Genomic DNA, 27,652 nt, shown 5'->3' with positions numbered 1-27,652 from the left:
AAGCCCCAAGTTTATATGGCCAGATCTTTCTGTTTCACCTCAACCAATGATTAACTTCTGTTGTGAAGGGGGTGGGTGCAAGGGAGGGAGGAAACCGATTTACCCACGTGAAGGTTTAATTGCACTTGAACAAATGAAAGCAGGGACAATTATTTTCCAATATGTTAGAACAAAAGAATGATTTGCACTTGTTTTGTAGTTGCTATAGGGTTTAATGCCATTTTTCAGCACAAGATAGACTATACATGGTGGCCAGTATAAATGGTGGAGGAAGAACCTGGGAAAACCCCAAAGAACCACTGACACACAAGAAGCTACCGGAATGCTTTCACACACACCCCCACGCAGACAGAGGTGAGATGGCAGTGATCCATAACAGTGAGTGCTTTAGACCACTCGGCCACTTGGGGCCCCCATTTGTTTTGTAAAACAAGATATATATACAAACAAAAGTGATTGTTGTTTATTTTATTATCAAACATATATTCAAAGTAGAAAGAAGATATTGTTTTCATATATTAATAGGTACAGGAGTTATTAATGGAAGTAAATTGGTTGACATCCATTGAGCATTTGATAAATCATCAGAGGCACTAATAGATACGTTTATATTGCAACGAAGAAAAGAAAATTGTGTACAAAGCATATCATCAGGGTATATCAATTTACCATAAATCATTGAAAAATGTGAATAAATCATAGGTTCCTATGAAAGGGTGTCTTTTTAAATTAAATTATGTTAATCCCTAACATGTACAAGTTATAAATGCTACTGTTTATATCATTTCTGACATAATATAAAAAAGCCCACATCTGCATACAAAAAGTTGGTCCACAAATATTAAAAGCCCAGGACAGAAAAAAAAAGATAATTTTGCAGAGTCCTTGATTTTATTCCATAGGTAATTACAAAAACCTTTCTGAAGTTTAAATGACATAGTGGACTGATAAACATAAAAGAAGAAATGAAAACTATAAGAAACAAACAAGCCTGAAATCAAGTGGTAAGGCAAGAATTTCCTAGTAGGGCATCCCAGCTAATGTTACGGTCCATTTCTATGTATTCATAAATGGTGAACAAAACTGCCTTCAATTACATGATATGAAACCAATATTTACAAAATTAATTAGTTACAAGTCCACATGCGTGTCATCTCATGGTGATCATTCTTTCCTGGAATGTAAAATAAAATAGCAGTGGACATGATTAAATTATATAAATTACTATTTACCGAAATTCCACCAAGGATTTAATCAGATTTTATGAAGATAGTTATGCCATGTCTACCTGGAACTCTCCTTATTTTTGCCCAATTACAAAAGGAGTGAAGTAAAGCAAGGACAAGAGAGAATCAACTTGAATCATCAGTGATGGGTGTATGGCAATGGACCCCACTAACCACAATGTACTTTGGCAGAGCCTTAAGCAGAGGAACTTACGTTGAGAAGCAAACTTAGGAGATTGGACATTCAGGGGTTATAACTCCTCCAAAGGATGACATGAAACTCATTGAAGGTTTCAACAATGTAACTGTTGCAAGTCACTGCATATTAAGTGATTACCATATTTTCTGTATGTCTTTGGACAGTTTTATTTATGAACAACAAGATTTGCTTGCATAATAAATTTTTATGATTTGTAATTTTTCAGTGTCATTTTAAAAGAATTTTATTTTTGCACAGATGCTTTAAGACAAAATTGTTGTGTAATGATAAATGAGACAAAATAACAACACTTTCAAAATGTGGAGAAATGGCTTGCTTATCTAAAAATACCTTGACAAGTTCATCCCTGATTCAAATTGCCAAAAACTGGGAGATTCACACTGCATTTTTCGCTACATTACTGACACTGATGTAAGGAATAAAATTATTTAAAATTGTAATCCTCACCTGTATAAAAAAAAATCGTGAATAAATCTGAAGAATATGTCACCCTTTATTAAGAGAGAAAACTGTAAAAGTCTCCATCATGAGAATATTTGACACTTCCATGATAATTAAACCTGCAGCTGGATATTTGCCATGCACATATACAAGAATTAGTTTCTGCATATACTAAAACAGCTTAAAAAATATCCGATCACAAAACACCTCCTTATTTAATTTGTTTTATATACTGTTATGAACTGATAAGTGTTGGAATGTAATTTAAGTTTATTTTTAGTTCATACAAGTTCTGACATCAGACACACAAGCTGGGCTGTTCTTTTGTTCTGTTAGTAATACTTAGAACCAACCTTCCACACTCCCACTAACTAACAAAAAACCACTGCTTTAAATGCCTGGAAAACTACAACCAAAATTTATTCTATAACATCTATTTTCATTTAACTTTAATTTCATGACAAACTCTGTCACAGAACGGAGTATTATTTATACAGATTTTCATTGGCTGTTTATGATCGTAAAAGATTAAAAACAAAATGGATTTTATTACTTCACATTAAGTTGCTTTTCAAGATGACTGCATTTTCTTTTGGACTGAAATAAATTAGATGAAACAAGGCAAGTAATGTCGGTTTCATTCATTCATTTATTTATATGTAAATTATGATTACTTTCATGTGTGACTTAAGGGATAGCCAAATATATGTGTGGGTTTGGTTGCTGAGGCTTAGAATTTTTCTTGTCTTTGTTTTTTGACAATGAATGCAAGATTTAGTATAATTTTGGACAGAAGAAAATTTAAGTAATTATCTTTTGCCATCAAAAACATGCAGAAGATACAGTACATATTGTCTTTCAAATTGCAACATTTTACCAGATCATTTTTTTCATTTATCTGATTACTGAAATATCCTATCACAAAATGAAATCACAGCCCAGTTTCCATTCACCATCCACTCTGTATCTTTTTCTCCCACTGCCTTGGCTTGTCCCTCTGCTAGCCCTGTCTGAACATCAGCTTTTAGGGCTCTCAGGGTACAAAGTGGAGCTGGGTGGAATCCACGAAGACTTTCTGCAAATGGGGTTGTAGTGTCCCAATTTCTGTCCCCAACAAGTTTCCTATAATTCAAATCACCTTTGAAAAATAGTAGAGAGGATTTGCTGAGTTCTTTGTAAAGATCTGAACAGCGCATTTTCATTTCACTGTAATCAAAAGGAAGTGTCCAATAATCGTGAACCTGTAAATTCCATGACTTGTTGCTCAACCTGCCCTTCCAGCGCTGAACAAAGAAATTCATGGCAATACTGTTGCTCCTGCCTAGTGTCTGTAAAGTCCAGTCAAAATCTTGTTTTGTCACATCTGATACAAACCAGGGAAATTCCTTGGCATGGAAGTGAATGCTGGAGGCCAACTTTGTCGACAGAAGAATCTCTGCTAGGCAAAGGTCTGTTACAAGTTCAAATCCTGCATTATCCAAGATAATATCCACCCTTCCAGGTGCAGAGGCTCTGAAAGAAAATGAATAATTTCAGTTCACTTAGAATTAATTTATTTGTTTGCTGCAGATCTTTAGACCATTTAAGTTTTTGATATAACAATTAGTTGCAAGGTACCTAAATAAACAAGAGTCCATTGAAGAGCCTGATATTCTACTAGCTTAAAAAATTTCAAGTTATCAAAGATAAATCCATTTCTTCTGTCCTTCTGTACTTTTTAACAGTTATGCACTGAAGTCATCTCCAATATACCAAAGTATTTTCTTGCATATCTGAGTTAATGTGTTGACAATATACCTGTAAGTGTAGTGTAAAATTCCTGAACCTTATATCATGGAGAGAAGGCCATTGAACTTGTCACAGACTGTGTCAAAATATATTCACATCGGTAACATTTCACCAGTTTTAAACTGAATCCATGAAGGTTCTGCAAGAGTAGCTTTACTTCCACAATTTTTGTGAAGCAGATGTAGATAGGAATGGACAAATAGCAGAATGTAACTTGTGTTAGGTACCACATGCCACATTCCTGATACCAGACATGTGGAGATTACTGCATGTGATATAAAATGTTTACCACTGGACAAGTGAATTGGCAGAATTATACTGAGAAAAGCTATAATTTTTTTCCACAAAAAGATTTTAGTCATGTGATTCACTTTTCAGAGGTATTAAAAGACAAAAATCACAACTCTAAGATATGCATGAATTATTATGCAATATTAGTGATCACATTATGAAAAGACCATTCTGAATGAACTGCACTGTCAACAGTTTGCTTTCCACATTATGAAAAGACCAATCTGATACAATGCACTGTCAACAGTTTGCTTTCCACATTATGAAAAGACCATTCTGAATAAACTGTACTGTCAACAGTTTGCTTTCCACATTATAAAAAGACCATTCTGATACAATGCATTGTCAACAGTTTGCTTTCCACATCATGAAAAGACCATTCTGATACAATGCACTGTCAACAGTTTGCTTTCAACATTATGAAAAGACCATTCTGAATAAACTGCACTGTCAACAATTTGCTTTCCACATTATGAAAAGACCATTCTGATACAATGCACTGTCAACAGTTTGCTTTCCACATCATGAAAAGACCATTCTGATACAATGCACTGTCAACAGTTTGCTTTCCACATTATGAAAAGATCATTCTGAATCAACTGTACTGTCAACAGTTTGCTTTCCATATTATGAAAAGATCATTCTGAATGAACTGCACTGTCAACAGTTTGCTTTCCACATTATGAAAAGACCAGTCTGATACAATGCACTGTCAACAGTTTGCTTTCAACATTATGAAAAGACCATTCTGAATAAACTGCACTGTCAACAATTTGCTTTCCACATTATGAAAAGACCATTCTGATACAATGCACTGTCAACAGTTTGCTTTCCACATTATGAAAAGACCATTCTGAATAAACTGCACTGTCAACAGTTTGCTTTCCACATTATGAAAAGATCATTCTGAATAAATTGTACTGTCAACAGTTTGCTTTCCACATTATGAAAAGACCATTCTGATACAATGCACTGTCAACAGTTTGCTTTCCACATTATGAAAAGACCATTCTGAATAAACTGTACTGTCAACAGTTTGCTTTCCACATTAAGAAAAGACCATTCTGAATAAACTGCACTGTCAACAGTTTGCTTTCCACATTATGAAAAGACCAGTCTGATACAATGCACTGTCAACAGCTTGCTTTCAACATTATGAAAAGACCATTCTGAATAAACTGCACTGTCAACAATTTGCTTTCCACATTATGAAAAGACCATTCTGATACAATGTACTGTCAACAGTTTGCTTTCCACATTATGAAAAGACCATTCTGAATAAACTGCACTGTCAACAGTTTGCTTTCCACATTATGAAAAGATCATTCTGAATGAACTGCACTGTCAACAGTTTGCTTTCCACATCATGAAAAGACCATTCTGATACAATGCACTGTCAACAGTTTGCTTTCCACATTATGAAAAGACCATTCTGAATAAACTGTACTGTCAACAGTTTGCTTTCCACATTATGAAAAGATCATTCTGAATGAACTGCACTGTCAACAATTTGCTTTCCACATTATGAAAAGATCATTCTGATACAATGCACTGTCAACAGTTTGCTTTCAACATTATGAAAAGACCATTCTGAATAAACTACTGTCAACAGTTTGCTTTCCACATTATGAAAAGATCATTCTGAATACATTGTACTGTCAAAAGTTTGCTTTCCACATTATGAAAAGACCATTCTGATACACTATACTGTCAACAGTTTGCTTTCCACATTATGAAAAGACCATTCTGAATAAACTGTACTGTCAACAGTTTGCTTTCCACATTATAAAAAGATCATTCTGATACAATGCACTGTCAACAGTTTGCTTTCCACATTATGAAAAGACCATTCTGAATAAACTGTACTGTCAACAGTTTGCTTTCCACATTATGAAAAGACCATTCTGAATAAACTGTACTGTCAACAGTTTGCTTTCCACATTATGAAAAGATCATTCTGAATAAACTGTACTATCAACAGTTTGATTAATCAGAAAACTTTTTAAATATTATTGTCAAGTTGACGGTGATATAAGATAAAGCTGTTAAAAAAGATATTGCAGTTGTCTTTGTGTGTTTGGTTTTAATACAAGGAAAAAATGATATATACCTATATATCATTCATTTTAATGCCACACAATTTATATCCATTTTTCTACATGATATGACCTTAATATGTCTGAATAGGCATGTGCTAAATCTTCAATTGCTGCTGAATAAATCCATAAAATGTTTTTGTAGTTTTTATGGAGAACAATTAGAACTCCCATCTGCACTTTATCTTTTTATTTCTGCAATAGCATGGACCGAAGATAATGCAGAGTGTCAAAAACACAGCTTACTGTAAACAAGTCAACAGTGGTTTCAGATCATCAATAAGGATATGGTCCTTCAAGGTTTCCACTTGATCGAGAGGGCAACTGGTTTGCGAATTTTCAAACCCTGCTGATATGGATAAATCACACTTGTTCCCCCACAAGGCAACCTATGGAAGAGGAAGAGATGAGGGAGATAACATTAATCCAATTATTAAACAATGCAGAGCAAAACATTTTACAGTAAAACATGTCTTGTGAGACCACGCCTTCTGCCAACATTGAGCAGTTTCTCAAGACAGGTGGTCTTTGTACAAGAATACCCGTTTTCAAGTTCAAAATGCATCAGGTTTAAGAAGTGAAAATATCCACAATTGCTGTACATGCATTCTATTCATTATTTATAGTTCTTGTCCAAATACTGCAATGATTTCATCTCAAGGTAATTTTGTATAATAATAAAGATATACATTTATCATAAAACATTTACAATTATATTTCAAGATTATGTATACATGTAGGTTAGCATATGGACTGCAAAAATTAACTAAGGTAATATTAATTTATCATAAGTCAACTTGACACTTCAATTTTTTTAGACTAACCTCATACATAGCATAAAAAAGGCAGTTAGGTATGATGACACTTACTCACCCCATGTATGAATAGCATTGTAGCTGTTTTTTATTAGGCTCTAAGGAAATAGGGCACCAATATACATGCATCAAAGAATTAAATCAAAAGACAGAACTAACCCATCCAGAAACAAAACAAACTTATTTTAAGACAAAAACAAAAATGTTTAATTCACCGATGACATAAAGAGATCATCTTGAACAGGAAAGGGTGTAACAGGCTGCGCCACAATGAATAGATAATGGCTTGGTGTGTGGGTTTTAATACTGGTAACATAAAAAAGTCAACATATAACATGCACCTGTTATAATGATTATCCAATCTGTAAAACAATAATCACTTATTACTGCAAAGATGGTGTTCACTCTAGGCATTATGGATTGACTCCAGAGACAAATGATATACTACAATGAAGCCCTTTTAAAAAAGTTCTCATTAGGCCAAAGGAATTTTGTGGTTTTTCACAGGAGATATAAAAAAACATTTAATATGACTATGTACATCTGTGAGTGCTTCGTTTGAGGAGGCAACAGTTAATCCTAATGGGGATTTACAGGACTCAGGCACGACAGCGGTGGTTAGTGTCATGTACTTTAGTCTGGTTTATAGTCTGCAGTCTCCAATGTCTACCTGCATGACCTACATATTTTACGAACCAGTAGCTAGACTCAACTGCTGTTTTTTTTAGTTTTTTTTATAGCACAAAATAACTTCATGAATAGCCATGGCTTCCAAAAATTAAATAAGGTCAGTGGTATTTATCTGCATTGTGATGCAGTCATGCATAGTGGTTTTGTTTGAGAAAAATATGCACTTTGCAGACACACCTGAGTGGACATGGATACGATAGATTAAATAAAAGTTAGAGGTTTCATTTGTTTTTTTGTGAAAGGGTCGTTCATAGCAGTGTCGAAATGCATTCTTTTGACAAAAAATTGTGGTTGCTGTTCACAATCTGCAATTACTCACCAAGTGAGTTAATGTAATAAAATTGATCTGTGCATGATATCTGTAGTCGTACATGAAAGAAGTCACTGGTAGGAGAGGTCACTCAAGACAGGTTCTGGAAGTATGCAAGTGCTGCACAATCAGGGCATAAAATCAAGGACTCAATTAATACATTCTTCTTCTGTTGTTGTTGTTGTTATATGGTTTAACACCATTTTTCAGCACACGATAGGCTATACATGGCGGCCAGTATTAATGGTGGAGAAAGAACCCGGGAAAACCTCCGGAAAGAACCACTGACCCATGAGAAGCTACTGGCAGGCTTTCTCACATACCCACACTGGCCAAATCTGAGACTCGAACCCACGCTGACAGAGGTGAGACATTCTTCTGTAAATCAATCTCTACAATGAAGAACATTTTGGGGCAAATTCATTTCCTAGCTAAATTTATGAAAACTGCATATTCTCTAATATTTTTGTGATTTCTAGTATTTGGCATATATTATTGGGTCCCTAGTGAATCCTCTAAAAGCCCATAGACTTCTATAGTATTTCAATTTCCTGAAATGCCACATAATTTTTCAAGATTAAAATCATATCATATTCTTGAGCATCAATAAATCTAATAATTACATAATACATTTCTACCATATATTAGGCTCAATGAAACTGTAAAGACTAAATAGTGAGAAATATACCTTGTATCTTTTCTTCTGACAGTAATTTTTAGTATTTCTAATAAGCATCTTGTATTGCTTTTTCAAAGCAAACTAACTTCCAAGAAATATCCAGTTTTCTAGTGTAATCTATTCTCATTGTAAAAACCGAGTTGTATACAACCATTTTCTTCATTATGAATCTGTTAAAGATCATACCATTTAATTTCAAAGTTGTCTCCACATTCTTAGTGTCTATATTATAATGATGACTGTTGCTGAGTGAATGTGTACTTATTTTAATACTATTATGATTACCGCCAAATGAATGTGTACTTATTTTAATAATATCATAATTACTACCAAATGAACATGTAATTATTTAATACTATCATGATTACTGCCAGATGAACATGTACATATTTTTAATACTATCATAATTACTGCGAAATGAAAGTTGTTGTTGTTGTTGTTGTTCTAGGGTTTAACGCCTTTTTTCAGCACAAGATAGGCTATACATGGCAGCCAGTATAAATGGTGGAGGAAGAACCCTGGAATATCCAGGGAAGAACCACCAACCCACGAGAAGCTACTGGCAGGCTTTCCCACGTACTCAGGCTAGCCGAGCCTTGGACTCGAACCCACACAGACAGAGGTTAGATGGCAGTGATCCAGAATGGTGAGTGCTTTAGACCACCTGGCCACCCCAGCTCAGAATGACTTATGTCAATATGTTGTATGTGTGGGTTTGAGTCTCAGGCTCGACTAATGGGCATGTGAGAAAGCTTGCCGGTGGCTTCTCATGGGTTGGTCGTTCTTTCCGTTTTCCCGGGTTCTTCCCCCACCTTCAATACTGGCCGCAATGTATAGCCTATATTGTGCTCAAAAATGGCATTAAACCGCATTATAACATTCTGAACTGCACAATCCTGAGGAAACAGAATCACCACCTGTATGAAACATATTTGACACACTGAACTGAACATTCAGATTAGTTATCTTTATTATTATTCATTATGTCAACCATGTTAAAATACCAAGTATTAATTCATCTCTACTAAAATGAGGATGCACACATGACAGGGTGGTTGCGAGGGTTTTTAAGTAATGTAATTGGTTAAGTATTCTCAGAGAAACACAATTTACTTATAAATTTGCTTTCCCTTCAAATACATTCCCCAAGCACATACATTAGCAGAATAGGTAATAGGAGGAGGGAGTGCTGTGCATCCGACCTCTACCTTGGGTATCCTTCTAAGGAATGATGGCTGGATTCCCCAGGTGAACGATAACCGATTCTCCTAATTACATAAACAACACAGCCTAGTGTCACTTGACCTGTGACCCCTACATATGGTTAACAAGATAATTATTGAAATCTTCTTACCAACAAAATTTCATTGGCAAATCCGGCAAAGCTGTCATAACCATAAGCTCACTTAGCCCCTTATGTTCAAGTGAAATAAAAACAGTGATGCAAAATACAATGCTGAAGCATTATAACATAAGCTCACTTAGCCCCTTATGTTCAAGTGAAATAAAAACAGCGATGCAAAATACAATGTTGAGGCAATTCTGAAGCACGATACCATAAACTCACTTAGCCCCTTATGTTCAAGTGATATAAAAACAGCAATGCAAAATACAATGTTGAGGTGATGCAGAAATGCTGGAACCTTATTTCCAGGTGATCTTATAAGTTAGACAAAAAAGTGCAATGCTGAGGTATTACTCAAAGATCATTCAATAAGTTCGCATGACCTCATGGGAAGGTGAGCTAAAAACTTAGAAGCAAAACCACAATATGATGTGATGCTGTTGTTGCCTCTATAAAAGTGATACATGTGTCTCCACATAAATGTATTCTGGCAAAATATCAAAGACCTTTATGTAATGATTGTGACCTGAGTAAACTGCTGAAAGAGTTTTTCTACATCTAGCTCTTCCTCATTCTCCAGGTCCTTTATAATTTTCATGCTGTAGTTCAGCAGGATTAGGATTGCTCCTTGGGAGTTCAAAAATGCCTTTTGCTTCTGCTCCTGAAAGACATCCAGTGACTTCAGGATCTTACTGAAATATCAAACATAGCACTGAATTAAACAAATGTTGCCAAAAACTAGATTCACTAAAATGCTGGTCCAAAAAACTGTAGTGATAAGAAAACAAGACTGAACAGTTATGTGTGATTTCGATTTTTAATGTAGCTTTAACAGTTTTTCAGTCATATTGCTAAGATGTCTGCAGTGTGGCAGTTTATATTGATGTCTAGCACTGGGACATCATGCTGCAGACATGTAGCACGATGTCCCACCCAGTCACATTATCCTGACACCAGGCCGACCAGTCCTAACACTAACCTCTTAATGCTGAGCGCCAAGTGAGGCAGCTTTTAGTTACTTTTTGTAAGTCTTTGGTATGACATGGTCGGGGTATGAACCTGCAACCTCCTGCATCCGAGGTGAACACTTTAACCACTAGGCTACTGGAGTGGTCGACACTGAACAAATGATAACTTTTTGTTACACAATACAAAACATCACCAACTGTACTTTTACACACTTGGTTGCAACACCACAACAAAATGTACATTTCTGTAATTCTGTACATTTTTTCACACAAGCTTACAAGTAGATGGAGACGTCAAATTTTTCATACCATTGACAGTTTTGACGATAAAATACACTTTGAGTAAATTAGAGTGTATGTTTAAGTTTACTATAAGTTATTCACATAAAAATGAAGGCCAGAGCCCACAATTGAGGATCATTAAAATGTAACCCTGACCCAGAGAGATTAAAGGTTACGTAAGCATGTCACAGTGCAAATTCCTGTAACTCCATAACGATTCATCTCAAGTCTAAACAAAATCCATTAAGCAGTTTAGAAAAAATTATGCAAATGAATCAACATCATACAAAAACAATAAGCAAATTTTATATGACTGTGACTGTGGCCCAGATTAAATGAACAAATGAGCTTGTCACAGAATGAACTGTCTTAGCTTCATAATAACTCATTCAAAGTATGAATAAAATCCATCAAAAAGGGTTTTGGAAATATAAGCAAATGAAAGAACTTTAACAAAAACCTTGACATAAATAGTGTTGCAAAATGAAATATTTTAGACTATAATGACTCATTTGGTTTTAGGAAATATATGCTAATGAAAATCTTTAAATAAAACCTTATAACAATATGTCTGCTACTGTCACCTTGACTCAAGGTCATGGGAAAATTGAGTCTGAATTGTCTTTGCTTTATAATGATTCATCTCAAGTATGGGGTTAAGGGAACATGTGCAAAATCTTTAAAGGGTTAAGGAAATATGTTCAAAATCTTTCAAGGGGTTAATGGAATATGTTCAAAATCTTTAAAGGGGGTTAAGGGAATGTATGCAAAAGAAAAACTTTGTCACTGCTGCCATTTCTATTGCTGGTGGGCAGCAGAAAAGTGATTTCTTTGTCCTGCTTTTCCACTAACATGGCTTTGACAACAATATCACAAGGTATTTATTATGACGTGTATCAGAACCTCTGTATTGTGACACAAGTTATATCACAACCACTTTGTATTGATATATGCATCATGTGCTATGCCATTCTAATGGTATAAATTCTGGAATTATTTTGTTGCACATACACACCGTGACAATCATCTAGGTGGACGAATTCGTTTTTCTTGATTAAATTTCTTCTGATTCATATATATCTCATTGCCGCATGAGCTTTAAGTGAAAAATATCCTTTTAAGATTAAGGGTGAATTGATTAATCGATATATCAATGCATCAATACTTTTGCTGTCACCAATACATGTAATGATACAAGAGGTGGAGAATCAATACAAAATAATACTTAACCATATGAAAGTTATTTCATTTTTAGCAGCCATGAATAATAGTCTCTTGCTTCATTATTTATTAAACTGAGAATTTGTCTGAGACAGCTGTTTAAGGCACAGGACTCATTTTTGGTTTTAAAACCAAAAAGACTTGAGAACACTCGCCTTCTACAATTTAGCACAAAGTGACATGGTTCATAATCTGCACCCCCCTCACTAATTCCATCCTAATTATCTTATCCCAACAGCATGTTCAGTAAAAAGATGTACCAATCCGCATGTAAATGAAGTACTTTGATCATCATTTAATAATCACTTTTACTCACGGTTTCTATGTTGATCGTGTCTTGTCTACTTTGGTCAAATTTAAAGGTTACACTAACAATGTGCCACATATTGGCGGTTATTGTTTGTTCCAGTCCCGGATAAACAATAACCACCAATCAGAACTTAGTGTAGCTTATTCCCTGCATGACAAACAGGAAGTATTGGCAAAACAACAGAGAAACTTCATGCAAATGTGTTCAATAATTGGTCTGTAAAGTAATTAATTTAAATCATACATGAGACAAATTTTTGCAATGTTTCTTTTTGTTGTTGTTGTTGTTGTGGAGTTTAACGCCATTTTTTAGCACACAATAGGCTATACATAGCGGCCAGCAGTAATGGTGGAGGATGAATCGGAGAAAACCCCGGAAAGAACCACTGACCCACAAGGAGCTACTGGCAAGCTTTCTCACATCCCATATTGGCCAAATCCGAGACTCGAACCCACGCAGACAGATGTGAGATGGCAGAGATCTGTAACGGAGAGTGCTTTAGAACACTCCGGGCCCCTGTTTCTTTTTATGCAAATATATTTAATCAGGGACTGAATGTACCAATGGGATAAATAAAACTAGCACAGAATCAGCAATTTGACAGATTTCAAACTGCACAAGTTTGTTACCTTGTGTACATGTTAAAAATTTGTATTGAATGGGATTGGGTGTTTTCGATAATTTTTTTTCTTAAATAACAAAAACAAGTACCTGAGACCATGGCAGTTTAATATGTCTGCTGAAAAGTGCAATGTGATATAGATTTGTTCATATTCATCCCCATTCCCACACTTGGACTTGTTCTAGATGAGATTTTCTTAGCAAGATAAAATTGCACTATTTCTTTTATTCTGAAGACAACATCAAGGTGACATGAAATTGGCAGTATGTTTTCAAAGCATTCATGCAGGGCAAAGCAAAGGGTGTGGTGGCTAAAGTGAGTCTTGCATCAAATTAAATGGAGCTTGCCTTAAATAGCCTATGATGTCTAATAAAACTCACTGATAACTAACAGGTAGTCTGCTTGAAAGTATTTTTTTTTATCTTGTCATTGATGAGAATGGCATATTAATAGATGCTAAGTCTGTATTCTGCATACTCAAAATGTTTAACAAGTACATCAACACATAAAACGGCACCACATACCACTAACAGACCTTCTAAAGATGAAAGACCATCAAGTTCATATGTGTTTTGATATTGTATCATATCATAGGCTGGATACAGTGAATCATATCGATATGTGGCACAGGTGTACCTTGTCAGCCCTATTGAACATAAAGAGCATTTATACTAATATAAATCTAGGTGCAAGCAATTCACACTGGAAACATTTATTCTATATGATGTCAAGAAATTTTGAGACAATGTTATTACTTGTTGGATACAGAAACAAACTGGTCAGCACCAGCAAATTTTAAATCAGCTCAAAAAGGAAGTAATTTACAGAAAGTAGCTGTTAAGCAGCACGGAAAGATGCCACCAGAAATTTCCCCAACACCTAATTCCAGATGGTGGGAATGGGTTTATTATAATAATGGGTTGGAACAAGAGGGATAATACTGCTGAATGACATCCAAAAATGCAAAAGGTGCAAAAGAAGCATATAATTACTTTTTTCACCTTTGACATGAGGAGATGCTGAGGTGCAAGGACACTGTTGCATCATCATTTTCTGCTCTACTACTGACCATTCACATGCTAGAAAGTTCCTTCATGGTTAATCAATTGACCCATTTGCTACACCCCTCTAGGACACAATTCACATGCCTTCCCCCAATAATTTTTGATCATACAACTACTGCTTGCAATGCATTATACCTTCCTAAATAAGAAATCAATCGTGGGAATGGACAAAAGTACAAAATCACAATGATTTTACAGAATATACATTTTGAACAAAATTAAAAATTCATGCATTGGGTACAAGAAACACTGGCAGCCACAGGTAATTTGTGCAATCTGATCTCTATCAGAGTTTTAAAAGCTGTATAAATCTTGATCATGGTCTGCTTGGTCTTTGAAAGACTTCAATACTATTGTCATTATTGTAAATATCCAGACATTAAAAAACTAATTACTTTTCTCAATTTATGGATAATTTATGTCCTAATAAAACTTATTTTTCCTGAATATCTTCTCTGGAAAATTGTTATCTCTATCATTATCTGAAGATTGACTAAAATTTAAGTTATCTAGGGAAAATCTGCTACTAAATGAAACTAAGATGACAAGAACTTATACAACGCACAAATCAGAGATGTTGACTACTTTGTTTAGGGAACTGCATTATCATGAGATGTGGAACACGTCATACGTCATCTGTTTTTATTGCTGCCTACACCTTCAGTTAAACCTAGCTATACTTTGGGTAATCAATGCAATTTCATTATCTTATAGTTGAAGAATCAAGCAAACATTCCTTAGTTTATGTTCCAACTTTATTTTCTTTTTTTAAAGTTTAAAAAAAAAAAAAGTATCCAAGTCTTCTGAACTATATAAATATACTAAAAAATTATAAAATATGGAGTCAGGAAAGTTTATAGGGGCCAGATATTTACATTAATAATGGCAATAGCTGGTTGTTTTAAACAATTCAAAAGTTTCACTTTCACAAAATTTCATAATACTACACCATTTCTCTACAGCTTCCTGTACACGACGATACATGTAGCATTCCACATAAAGCCATGCGGACTTGAACCAAGATGGAGGATAACCAAGAAGTGATGTCTGCTCTTCCAGGTATTTGTTCCAGGTTGTTACATCTGATCTGTCATCCTCCAGAGGTAGGATGGGCTTGTCTGTCTGAAGTTCATTTCGAAGTTTGGAAATACCTCCAACTATGTCCTTCAGTTCTTTAGCTCCCTCCTGTACAGATGTACCAAGAAATGAAATTAATAATTTTAAATTGTACTCCTTCTGTTGATGCTTGAAGGAATGTAAATGCTATGGGGAAACTATATCTGGCAAAAATAATGGTACATTACTTACATTTCACCAGTGGCATTTTAAAGAGGTCACATAAACAATGGGCTTGAAATTTGTATTTTCCTCTCACTTACCCATATTTTTACTGCTTCTGCCTAAAATTCACTAATTCTGTAAAAATCAAAAAGAGGCCAGTTCAGTTTCTAATTCAACATTATTATTTATTGACAACACTTCAATAACTAATGTTTTTCAAAGACTCACAAATCATGTACCCCTTGCACTGTTTTATTTCTCTCAATACTCAGAGCAAGTGTACACCACCAGAGCCTCTCCTGGGTCATACTTCATCCATTTGAGTTAATTTTCTATGAATTTCTGGTTCTTTCTTAGTCTCTCCTCTTGGTCATATTTGCAACCACACTCTCATTTGCTATCATCTATTTTCTGCCATTTCAATGGTGGCTGTGCACCTTGCCAATACTTCCACACATTCACCGTACTGTGTACTGAGGGTTTATCAACATTACAAATATTAAAACACTGTTTTGTATAATTATGGATTATTTGTCAATTCAGAAACATGACTTTTTCTAACTGGTCAATGCTAGACTGTGATACATGTACCTTTTGTTATCATCAGTAATGAATTCTGTGCTTGGGAGCAGTACACCATGCAGTTCCACATGCACAAAGACAGTTTTAACAATAATCGCTAATTTACTTGATGAGTGGTTTAACAACTATCCATTTGAGTCATGAGCATTTACTATACCTCGTAAAAAGTGCAGGATGTTGGTAGATACTCAATTAATACTATACGCAGATCAATAACAAAGGAATTATGACTCTCAACCACTTCTTAACTGTTATGATGGTAATTTTCATTGCTCCAGTGGATTAGTGATAGGTGGGTTGTTGCGATCCATCAGCAAGTCACTAATGGTGGGATAGTGGATTAGCCTCAATTTGGTGGGATAGTGGATTAGCCTTAATTTGGTGGGATAGTGGATTAGCCTTAATTTCAAGCCCTGGATACATATACTAACAAAGACATTGTATCCATGCTGACCAATTTCGATTCATGACACAATTATGAACTTACTGTTAACTTTTCCATCTGATATTCCTGTTTCCCAGAGTCTGGGTATTTTATATCCCATAACTTGTACTTGCCAAGCAATAAGAAAGGCAGGTGTATCCTACAGTTAGCAGATTAATAAACGTATTACTCAGTGTTGTTCACACAGATTAAAATAGATTTTTTTTTTAAAAACCCAGAGGAAACAAAGGAAACCTATATAATGTGTTTATCCCACTCACTCCAAAAAATTTACACATCTAGACTTTTCATTTTAACATACATTAAAAATGCATTTGATTCCAAAGCATGGTCTTTTATTACTAACATTTTAGATTTTGGAAATGATATTAAACAAGCAGCCCATGTGAGCCTGAAAACACTCAATTGAGTAGAAGACATAATATTATGTGAATGCAAAATTTCCACCTAAAGAAGCTGAGTGGCTCAGTGATCAAGTCACTGGTTTTATAACCTAAACACTGCAGGTTCAATCCCCAACTTCTGATCAGAATGGACCCTCATGTAACATCTGGATGATGCAAGCTTACATACCAAATCTGATCAGAAATATGACCCCTAGAGTGTTTACAAGTTCAACCAATCAGATATAAGATCATCTCATTAATATGCATGAATAGTACACATAACTAAAATCATCCAAGGTCTTTATGATATATGCCTACATACTAAATCTGATCAGATATATGCCTCAAGCTCAGCTAATCTGATGCAAAATCATCTCATTAATATGTATAGATGTCACTTGCAATCAAACTCATCTGAGGATTTGGTGAGATAAGCTATAGAAATCCGATCAGAAATGAAACATCTTGAGTGTCCACAAGCATATGTTTATGGACATATCTATAAATAAATTATTGCACGTTAACTGTTATCTTGTAAACATACTTTTGAAGAATTCAGATATAACCTAATTTTCTAAATGCATAGAGAAATAGAAAGAGAAATTGAACTCAGAAAGTGTACAATTTTTTTGTGACATTGAAATTAAATATGTACAACAAAAGTTTAAATATTGGCTGATAACCAGACAATGTATAGTTTCAGGCAAATTTGACAAAACAAATACTGAGCTCAGTCTAAAATTTCATACATTTCTTATTATTTGTTATATTTTTTTCTGGTTAGAAAATTCTTCTCTCATGATGAAATAGTGACTTTTAACAAATGAAATCAGCAGTTTGAAATATCAGTTATTTTGGCAACTTTTATAAGGGTATTTCTTAGTTGGGCATATTTTGTTTAAAATGTTCCCAACATAAAGAATTAAAGATTATAGTCACTTACAAGGGTAGAAAGACTGAAAACCCAATGGCAATCAGCTCTGAAAATCTGGTTGCTTGGAAAAATTACTGTGATTCCCCCCTCCAAGATTGCTTCTAATCAAACCTATTCAACACTCACACAGACACATACATGCCTGCATGCAAACATTTACTAAGTCCTATCTGCACACAATTCTTGTAAGTCACGAGTGCTGTAGTGATGTTAATATAAAGTGCCACACAAAATTTACATGCTTATTTAATTTATTTATGATCAGCAAATAAAAGATAATAATGAGTACCTGACACCTGTGGATTAGTGTGGCTTCTTACCTACAGCAATCACACAACTCTCAACTACTGAATTATATGGAAATAACTTGGTCACCTTAGTGTAGGTACCCTTAGGATCAACTAAACGATCATATGTTTGTCACTGGAAAATATAAGGATTCCATTATAATGTTTAACATGTCCAATTTTTAATATTGGGAATCTTTTTGGACACCCGGAGAATTTTACACATTGGAAAATATGGTTGTCCAGCATTAATATTTGGTTTGTTCTGAGATCCTGGGCAATGGATTTTTCTATCCCCTGATTCAGATCTACCAGCAATGATTCAGTTTTCCCCAAGAACAAATATTTGTTGGCAGTCTGTCCTGGAACGTACCTCTCAGCGTGGATATTTTTCTCATGTAGACCCATTCTGATTTCTGTTGATTTTGTATCACAGAAGTTATTTAATGACTCAATGAATGTTTATAACTCAATGTTATTTAATGACTCAGTGAGTGTAACTCACTGTTATTTAATGACTCAATGAGTGTTTATAACTCATTGTTATTTAATGACTCAATGAGTGTTTATAACTCATTGTTATTTAATTACTCAATGAGTGTTTATAACTCATTGTTATTTAATTACTCAGTGTTTATAACTCTTATTTAATGACTCAATGAGTGTTTGTAACTCACTGCTATTTAATGATTCAATGAGCATTTATAACTCACAGTTATTTAATGACTCAATGAGTATTTATAACTCACTGTTATTTAATGACTCAATGAGTATTTATAACTCACTGTTATTTAATGACTCATTCTTTGTAGTATTGCTTAGTATGAAGCAGAAATGATTAGAGTTTGCAACTATGCTTTTGGGGAAAGGTGGGCTGGTGGGTGAAAGATGACTTTATGTAAACACTTTGGATAATCCTTTACTGAAATGTAACAAACTTCTTCTAAGGTAGTGGTGCTCAAACATTTTTTCATGCACCACTTTTGCTCAGGGTCTTAGCAGACCACTTAATGATTGCTGAGGGTCTCAGTGGACCACTTAATGATCTTTTCTAATACTGATTGTACCATTAATTAACTACTGTAAACCATTCCACAAACCACTTAAATGTTGATCATGGACCACCAGTGGTTCACATACCACAGTTTGAGAACCTCTGCCCTAAGGTGTTTGACAAAGTGCAAAAAGTTACTTTCATTTTTATCATACTTTCTTTTCTGTACAAAGAACTGAATGAATTTTCCCATGTCATTCTTTCTTCTGACCTAGCATTCCTTGTGTATGGAGTGATACTATTTCAAAACTTTAGAGCCAGCTCTTTAGTTTACTTCTATTGCCAACTACTGTTTGATTGGAAATTTTGAAAAAGAAATCTAGTGAATTTTTTTAAAAAAGCTATTTTGGTGTAAACACAAGGCCCAAATGTGGCCTCTAATCACCCTCAATACTGAATGTCTGTAGGGCCCTATTTTCAATTAGGACCAACCTGATATCACAAGAGATTTGGGGGGAAAAATAATGTCAATATGACCATCAATTCTGGATGAGTAGCAATAAACATATTTCAAGATACCTGCCATTGTGGCCATAGTGAATGTCAGATTGCCATCATTTTGATTTAAAACCAACTAAACATCACAAGAAGTCTTTTGGTGAAAACCCCATACTGATATTACTGACCACAAGAAGATTATCAAAATGACTGCTAAAAATCAAAATGATCATTTTCTTTCAATTAAAATTCCTTTCTATATTCATAATTTTTTCCTTTTATTATGAATTCACTACTTTTTCAATAAATATCATTTTCGTGGATTTTGTGAATTTAAACACCCAATGAGCCATTACCATCACATGAAAACAACAGTGACCTTTTTGCCAATCTGCAACTTAAGTCCTGACAAAAATGGCATTTTTCATCAAATCATGACAATTTTTATACCTATCAAATTAAGTGAAGCAATAGTATTAACTATATTAATATGTTCTTCTTATGGCAAACAATGTAGATATTTGCAATAAAATTATGTTTAATAATTCATGAGTACCTAAGATAAAGGAACCCTGGAATGAAGCAAATAAGTTAGCCCCTTAATATTTAATATGATTGAATTAAGCATAGCTAGTGCTTATAATTCTGCTTATATGCATATTATACTTTATAAATGATAAATAAATTCTGAGTTTCTCTGTCTTTGCCAAAAAAGAAAATAGCTATCCAAGTTATTTCCATATCAGGGATATAATGTAGTAAGAGTAAATGATAAACAAGAAATATAGCTAGAGGACATTACTGCCCATGCCAATATGGTTTTAATGATGCAAGGACACAACTTTCACATCAAAATAGGGCCTTAATTTAGTTACATTTTGGAGTGAAAATGGGAAACTTAAATCTGACTTAAGTACTTTGTGGATGAAATCAAATTTGGTATGGGATAAATAATAAAAACATCTAAACAGTAATCAATCTGAAGTGAAACTTGGGACTTGCGGAATGTACATGTGATGAACGGATGCATGCAATGCAATAAGACATTTCAATAGAATATGTTGGTTACAAAAAACACAGACAAACGATATTTCGAACTGATCATACTTCTCCGTGTTGTTCCCTAATTGTATTTTTTAGCCTGTAAACTGTATCTGCTATTTTGGCCAATATCACTGGAAGACGATCCTTGATTGTGTAGTATGCAAAGGAGCTGCAAAGAAAAGATAATTACTGGTAACTAAAGACTAGCATCCAAAAACAAAAATCTAACACTTGCATATTCATAGTTAGAGTTAAATGTAGAAAATGAATTGAAATTTTTAAAACTCTTGCTTCCTTTTACAAGTGCAAGAAAAACTCTGTTTGTACCTACACCATTATCTTTATTCTGTGGTTGTTGTTGTTGGGTTTAATGCCATTTTTCAGCAAACAAGATAGGCTATACATGGCAGCCAGTATAAATGGTGGAGGAAGAACCCGAGAAAACCCCAGAAAGAACCACCGACCCACAAGAAGCTACTGGCAAGCTTTCTCACATACCCACATTGGCTGAACCCGAGACTTGAACCCACACAGATGGCAATGATCCATAACGCCGAGCATTTTAGACAACTCAGCCACCTGGGGCCCCTTATTCTGTGGTAACTGGTCAAGTAAATAACTAGATACAGTACAGTACAGTTACTGTAAGTCACTATTAATGGGTTTATGATTTTGCTGGATAGCCAGTGTACTGATGAATAAAATAACCAAGTATCCTTTATGCTTTTTGTTTTTGTATGAGGGTACAAAGGAATGGGAGGGTATGCGAATTCTATTGTTCTTCACATTTTTGACAAAAATGGCATTTGATAGTTTGGTTGTAACCATGCATACAAGAATATTGGAAATCGCCTCATTGTCATTTTATCTGTATGCATCTTAACTAAAATTATGGGTATGAATGATGTACGTTTCTGATTAATCCGAGTTTCCTCTTTTTCTTACCATCCTACTTTTTTATATCTGGACATTCATTTTGGGATGGTTGTTTGGCTATTCCAATTAAATATGTGATGTACAAACACCCCAACATAAATGTCCAACTATGAAAAAGGGGTGAGAAGGGTCAGATGAACCTGTGATTAATTTTTAATGAGGTGACGATAAGTTCTAAAGTGCGCGAACACCGCTGACTCCAGGATATAACTGCAAATATTATACACACGACTACCTCGTATATAGCCACTATATTACCATACAGCCATAACGCTATCCTACAACATTGATACCCGTCGCCCACAAATTACAGTGTTTATGACATCATAATAAGAAACTGGTGTACTCTATATCTTTTGCTGAGAGCGGCTCTGGCAATGAAGTCATTTTCAGGTTTTGATTAGGGAGGCACGCTGTCACCGAAAATTTGTAACTTATTTAGACTGGTTCGCAAACAACTATCAAAACTATTGTTTCAAGTTGACATATAGAAGGAACCAATCGAATGGATGTAAACACTTCCATGTGTCCGCAACTGACACTCCTCGTTTTACAAATTGCATTTGTTTGATGCATAATAGTTGCTCTAATGATTAATTTATAACATTTCAGCGATGGAGGCAATCATAAAAAGATTGCGAGTTCTTGAAATATCACTTCTTTCCCAAGAGTATGGTATAGACGTATCACATCATGGTAAGCATGATACTATCACCAAAATTCGAGACATGTCATCTATTTCCGTGGAAATAACTTTTGTAAAGCTCCCTTGCATTCAGAGTCCATTCGTGCAAAATAGAGATAGAAAGAAACGAATGTTTTTAAAGAGCTCAGTTGTGATATATAACCAGGAAATTGTTATGTGTTATTTTTATCACAATAACTGGATGTTAAGCACATGGGCTTGGATCGTTTCTTACAATTGACCTATCATACATGTACTATATAATAACTACAAGGGAGGACACTTATCTCCTTGTTCGCGGGACCTATTTAAGAATAAACGCTGATATTTCAAGCTACATAAATTTGATGCCGATATTTAACTCAGGCATTCGACTGTGTATCCCTATGAAAAGTTTGATTTAATATCATATCTTTAACTCTTTAATCCCTGGCGCCGCGTTTACGTGGCAGGAGGTAGTAGCCTACTGCCGAGCTCTGTAGCGTCAAGTTGGACTACAAAATAGAGGGAAAAAAATAATTTTTTCACCCCAAAATTCGTCCATGGTCAGAATCCGATTTTGTGTCAGGATTTTATACTTTTTGGCCTCAGATCTAAGGCATACAGGTCTGAACTGCACACAGACAGGTGAACCTTTGCAAAGAGTAGGATAAGGTGAGCATTTGGAATAAAGAGTAGGGTCCTGATAAAAAAAATTATGGGTCCATTAAGCAAAAATAATAATAAAAGAACTCCCAACTTTTACCTTTCTGCTCATGCGTGAGCAAAATGACAAATAGAAAGCAATGTTTCTAACACAACTAGGCATTATGCTAATGGAAAATCTCTTGGAAGTCGATGTATTAGGCAGTGTTCAGAAATAAGATGAAAACGAAAATCCAGGGGTTAATGAGTTTAGGAATGCCAAATCATTTTCCCATGCTCTTGCTCGACATGGCCCTGATCACGCCCGCGCATATTAAGCCGGTGCAGTCATGGCCTAATCGAGCAGGAGCATGGGAAAATGATTTGGCATTCCTTAAAGGTATGATATTAAGTCAAACTTTTGATAGGGATACACAGTCGAATGCCTGAGCTAAATATCGATACCAGATTTCTACACAAAGCATAGCTTGAAATATCAGCATTTATTCTTAAATAGGTAGTGCGAGCAAGGAAGCAAGTGTGCTCCTTGTAGTTATTATATAGTGTATGTATGACAGGTCAATTGTAAGCAATGATATGAGCCCGTTGTAAATTTTTTCTTTGTTTTCTTTTTCATTTCTTTTTTTAAAGTTAAGAAGTATCTATAACAGAAATGGTGTTGGCTTTAAAAAAAAGTTGTTGCCAAAACAAATGCTAACCTGAATATTTTTTGGCCAATTTTCAAAAATGTCGCCATTTTCATAATACAGCACTATCTGTTTATCTTGATATCCTCGGGACCAAGGTAATATTGTCAACATAAGTGGATGTTTACATAAGTAAGAGGGGGCATGGGCTGAAAATAAATTGAAATTTTGCATACAAGATGACCTGTCATCAGTGACTAGGATTTATGCAGAGAAAGAAAATTGGAAATTTTAATTAAATGAAGACAACTAGTCTGAAATATATTTGTATATTGACAACTTTCATTTGTGTAGTACACTTAATATTGTGATAACCCTTTACCTCATACAAGCGTCTTTGGACGCCTCTACTCCATTCGCATAGAAGCGCCTTTTGACGCCTGCTGTAAACATCAGCCATTTTGAGCTAGTTTTCGTATTGCCACCTTCGGGGAAAACCCCCCTATTACATACTACATTCATTTCTGCAAATGACGATTACGTCAGATCACGTGGTCGCTATTCATGCACTGGTCGATATCTGCTATTTAAAGTAACTGGGTTGTAATCTCCACTCTCCAAAATGGCAGCCACGGATTTCATTCAGTACATACGAAGTTTTCACAATTAGAATAACAACCACGAAAGATTCAATAAATTAGGTAAAGGCTCTGATATTAATGTAGGCAGCAATTAGTTCTTATAAATTATCAAATTCAGATGACTTAGTGATATAGACGCACACGAAAACCTTGTAAATTTCGAGTATCGGAAATGGCAGCTACGGTTGGTCATGCGGCCTCACGGACATGACGGTGAACGAGTTCTCTCAAGATTTTGAAGCACATAAAAAAATTCTTCTGTGGAAAATAATTACACAGCTATAACAATCGGACATTACTCTTAAATTTGTCCACATATAATATATGTGTACCAAAAATGTAAAATGGTTAAAATTGTTGTTTAACATAAGATACACTAAATTGCTTAATAGTTCACAGGCAGGATTTCATTCAGTACTTACGAAGTTTTCACGAGTAGAATCACAACCACGAAAGATTCAGTAACTAAGGTAAAGGCTCTGATATTTATGTAAGCAGCAATTAGTTTTTATTGATTATCAAATTCAGATGACTTAGCGATGTAGACGCAGACGAAAAACGTGTAAATTTCGAGTATGGGAAATGGCAGCTACGGTCGGTCACGCGGCCTCACTGACATGACGGTGAATGAGTTCTCTCTCAATTTTAAAGCACATTAAATATTCTTCTGTGAAAAATAATTACACAGCTATAACAATTCGGACTTTACTCTTCAATTTTTCCATATATAATAGATGTCTACCTAAAACGTAAAATGGTTAAAACTGCTGTTAAACGTAACACCACTACATTGCTTAACAATTCACAGGCATGCCTATGCGGATGCGGTCTGCTAGGTAGCAGGTGTTCTATTTATAGCGTGCTGCACTTTGTCACTATGCTCTATGAGGTAAAGGGTTAAATAATATTCATGCATATGAAAAGTCCATGAATTTGAGTATTTGATCAAATGTTAGAAAATTCATGTATCAGTCAAATCCCATTTGAAAATACAACTAAAACTTATATTTAAAAAATGGTAGTCCTTGTTTTATCTATATCCCATAGTCAACTAACATGTTTCCCGAAACAATTCACTCTGATGTTTATTATCATAGTAGCACGTGACTGTATAGTTGTTTATATGCTACATGTACATGTACTTAAATTAGCCTAGATTTTGGTCTGCCAGAGACAACTACCATGATGATGAGGCTACCAAGGGGATGAAGCTATTCATAGGGAAATGAAACTATTGAACAGATTAAAAGTTTCATATTCTTGCAAGATGTCCCACCTTCATTTAGCTCAATGGCCAGATATCTATTGTTTCATAATATTGGGTTTTAAACTACCATGTGTGTGTGTTTGTTTGTGATTTGGATTTTCAACATAGCATTTAAAAAAATTCAGTCATACAGGGATGGTCCTGGCTTTTAAAAAGCTGTCGCCAAAAAAATCGCCAACCTCAATATTTTGTCGACAATTTTCAAAAAGTGTCGCCAGAACAAGTAGTGTACATTTTTCCAAGTGTTAATTTAGTCTATTAATGTAACAGGCAATGCAATTACAAACGATGGGTTAGCTAATACTTTAATTACAACAAGCATTAACAAAATGTTACAAAGTGTTACCTGAAGATCCATCACGAGTTTAGGCTGCCCACTTGTTGAATGCAGTTTCAAAGTCTAATTTTTCACATCTGTACATGCTGATTCTCATGAAATTCTTGAGAGATGAGATGCAGAGTTTATTTCTGATGTCAGTTTTTATGAGGTTAATCTTACTGAATCCACGTTCACAGTCCACAGTGCTGACAGGTGACACCAGTAGTCTATCAGCAGGCCCCCCCCCTTATGGCTAGCTTTACAAAGCTTGTAGCGAATTGCTTCCTAAATCCCAAGAATGATCACTGAATGCTGTATAAATTTTCTCGACAAGCAAAATAGGATCTCCATTCCCACGAATAAAATTTACACGACTCAACACCTGGCAATATTGGACCGTATATATAAGCATAAATTCATACCCAATTTAGAGATTCTTTCACTCCTGTATTTTGAGAAATAAATAATTATTATTAATGATGCAAAACTGGGGGTTTTTGTGCTATTTCTTGTTGCGGAGTTTAAATCTCAGCAGCCGTAACACGGATTGATGGCAAAAGGAAAAGATCAATGAGTAAAATGCTGCACTGGCGACAGACATAATTGTGATTGAGATTTTTTCCATTTGCTTTGTATTTATACACAATAGTCGGTACCTCAAAGGTTATCAGTTTTTTATAAAGGTTCTGCAAAACTATTGTATTGGTATATGTAAAAAAAAAACCAACAGAAGGATTAGCCATTCAATTAATTGTATCTGTTCTATTGGCGTCTTCAAAAGTCGGCCAGTTGTAGGTATAGTTCGGTAGCATGATTGACTGTATCACAGCATACAGTACTCAGCCAAGATGTCAGCATAAGCAGATTATGATGTAACAGTGCACTGTAAAGATGGGGTTGTCAATACAAACAAAGGATCGTTTGTGTAACAGATTGATTCCAATGCATTGCTTAGTCAAGTTTGTGGCTTCCTTTCATTCTCCCTTTTAATTTATCCAGTCCAAATCCATGACTGTATGTACAAATTAAATAACCAAAAAGTCTGTCACCAAAAAAATCGCCAGATAGGATATTTTTGTCGCCAATAAGGAAAAAAAATAGCACTTTGCGACATTGGCGAAGCCCAGGATGATCCCTGGTCATATCGCTATGATGTCTGCATTGTGGCAGTTAGAGTGATGCCTAGCACTTAGACATCATGTCGCAGACATGTAGCATGATTTCCCACCCAGTCACATTATCTTGACACCAGGCTGACCAGTCCTAACACTAACCTCTTAATGCTGAACGCCAATCGAGGCAGCTGTTAGTACCACTTTTGTAAGTCTTTGGCATGACTCAGCCGTGGATTGAACCCACTACTTCCTGCATCTGAGGTGGATGCTCTAACCAATAGGTCACTGGAGCGGTCAAACAAAATTAATTCCATCATCATTAGGTAAAATTTTGTATTTGATACTTGAAGACAATGAATTTTCTTGTGTGTAAGGTACTGTTCACTGTACTCTTATTTACATCTTACATGTAAGTTTTTTTTCTTCTTAAAGTTAGAAATAGACTTAATGAAAAGACATTCATCAAATAAATAAATATGGTTCTATTATATAATCAACATTTGTTTGAAGCACATATTTGTGTTTATTATCTACTATTTAAATTGGGTTTTAATTAGTCAAGATTTCTTCAAACATGCTTTCAATAAATAATACTCCAT

At 34.9% G+C, this 27,652-nt stretch overlaps 2 protein-coding genes across 3 annotated transcripts in view; one reads left to right on the top strand and one right to left on the bottom strand.

Annotated features, from left to right (window-relative positions):
• Positions 1-453: 453 nt before the first annotated feature.
• LOC149805352 (damage-control phosphatase 1-like) lies at positions 454-22,228 on the bottom strand. The gene is made up of 6 exons (XM_089949561.1): positions 22,102-22,228; positions 20,883-20,988; positions 15,318-15,553; positions 10,428-10,593; positions 6,309-6,451; positions 454-3,399 (listed from the first exon to the last, which is right to left on the bottom strand). Exons 1-6 carry the CDS (start codon positions 22,140-22,142, stop codon positions 2,790-2,792), a joined length of 1,302 nt encoding a protein of 433 aa, XP_089805687.1. The 5' UTR covers positions 22,143-22,228; the 3' UTR covers positions 454-2,789.
• A 9-nt stretch (positions 22,229-22,237) lies between these two features.
• LOC149805351 (tetratricopeptide repeat protein 27-like) overlaps positions 22,238-27,652 on the top strand; it is a 121,540-nt gene continuing 116,125 nt past the window's right edge. Inside the window, exon 1 of one of the 2 annotated variants that reach the window (XM_089949538.1) lies at positions 22,238-22,451. In XM_089949538.1, the coding sequence (XP_089805664.1) occupies positions 22,370-22,451 (82 nt within the window). In that variant the 5' untranslated portion in view covers positions 22,238-22,369. The remainder of the gene's footprint in view (positions 22,452-27,652) is intronic. The other variant, XM_089949529.1, reaches the window with a different exon arrangement.

The sequence above is a fragment of the Sinohyriopsis cumingii genome, chromosome 2 (genome assembly GCF_028554795.1).
Source record: "Sinohyriopsis cumingii isolate HCF-2022 chromosome 2, ASM2855479v2, whole genome shotgun sequence".
NCBI classification, from domain to species: domain Eukaryota; kingdom Metazoa; phylum Mollusca; class Bivalvia; order Unionida; family Unionidae; genus Sinohyriopsis; species Sinohyriopsis cumingii.
This window is presented reverse-complemented; position numbering and strand designations above follow the sequence as displayed.

Excerpts from the sequence above, each read along its gene's own strand:
- LOC149805352 (XM_089949561.1), bottom strand. The coding sequence starts at position 22,142 with ATGACTTCATTGCCAGAGCCGCTCTCAGCAAAAGATATAGA. Across the intron at positions 20,989-22,101 it reads CTCTCAGCAAAAGATATAGA|CTCCTTTGCATACTACACAA; the intron begins GTACACCAGTTT and ends TTTTCTTTGCAG. Across the intron at positions 10,594-15,317 it reads CAGGAAGCTGTAGAGAAATG|TAAGATCCTGAAGTCACTGG; the intron begins GTGTAGTATTAT and ends TTGATATTTCAG.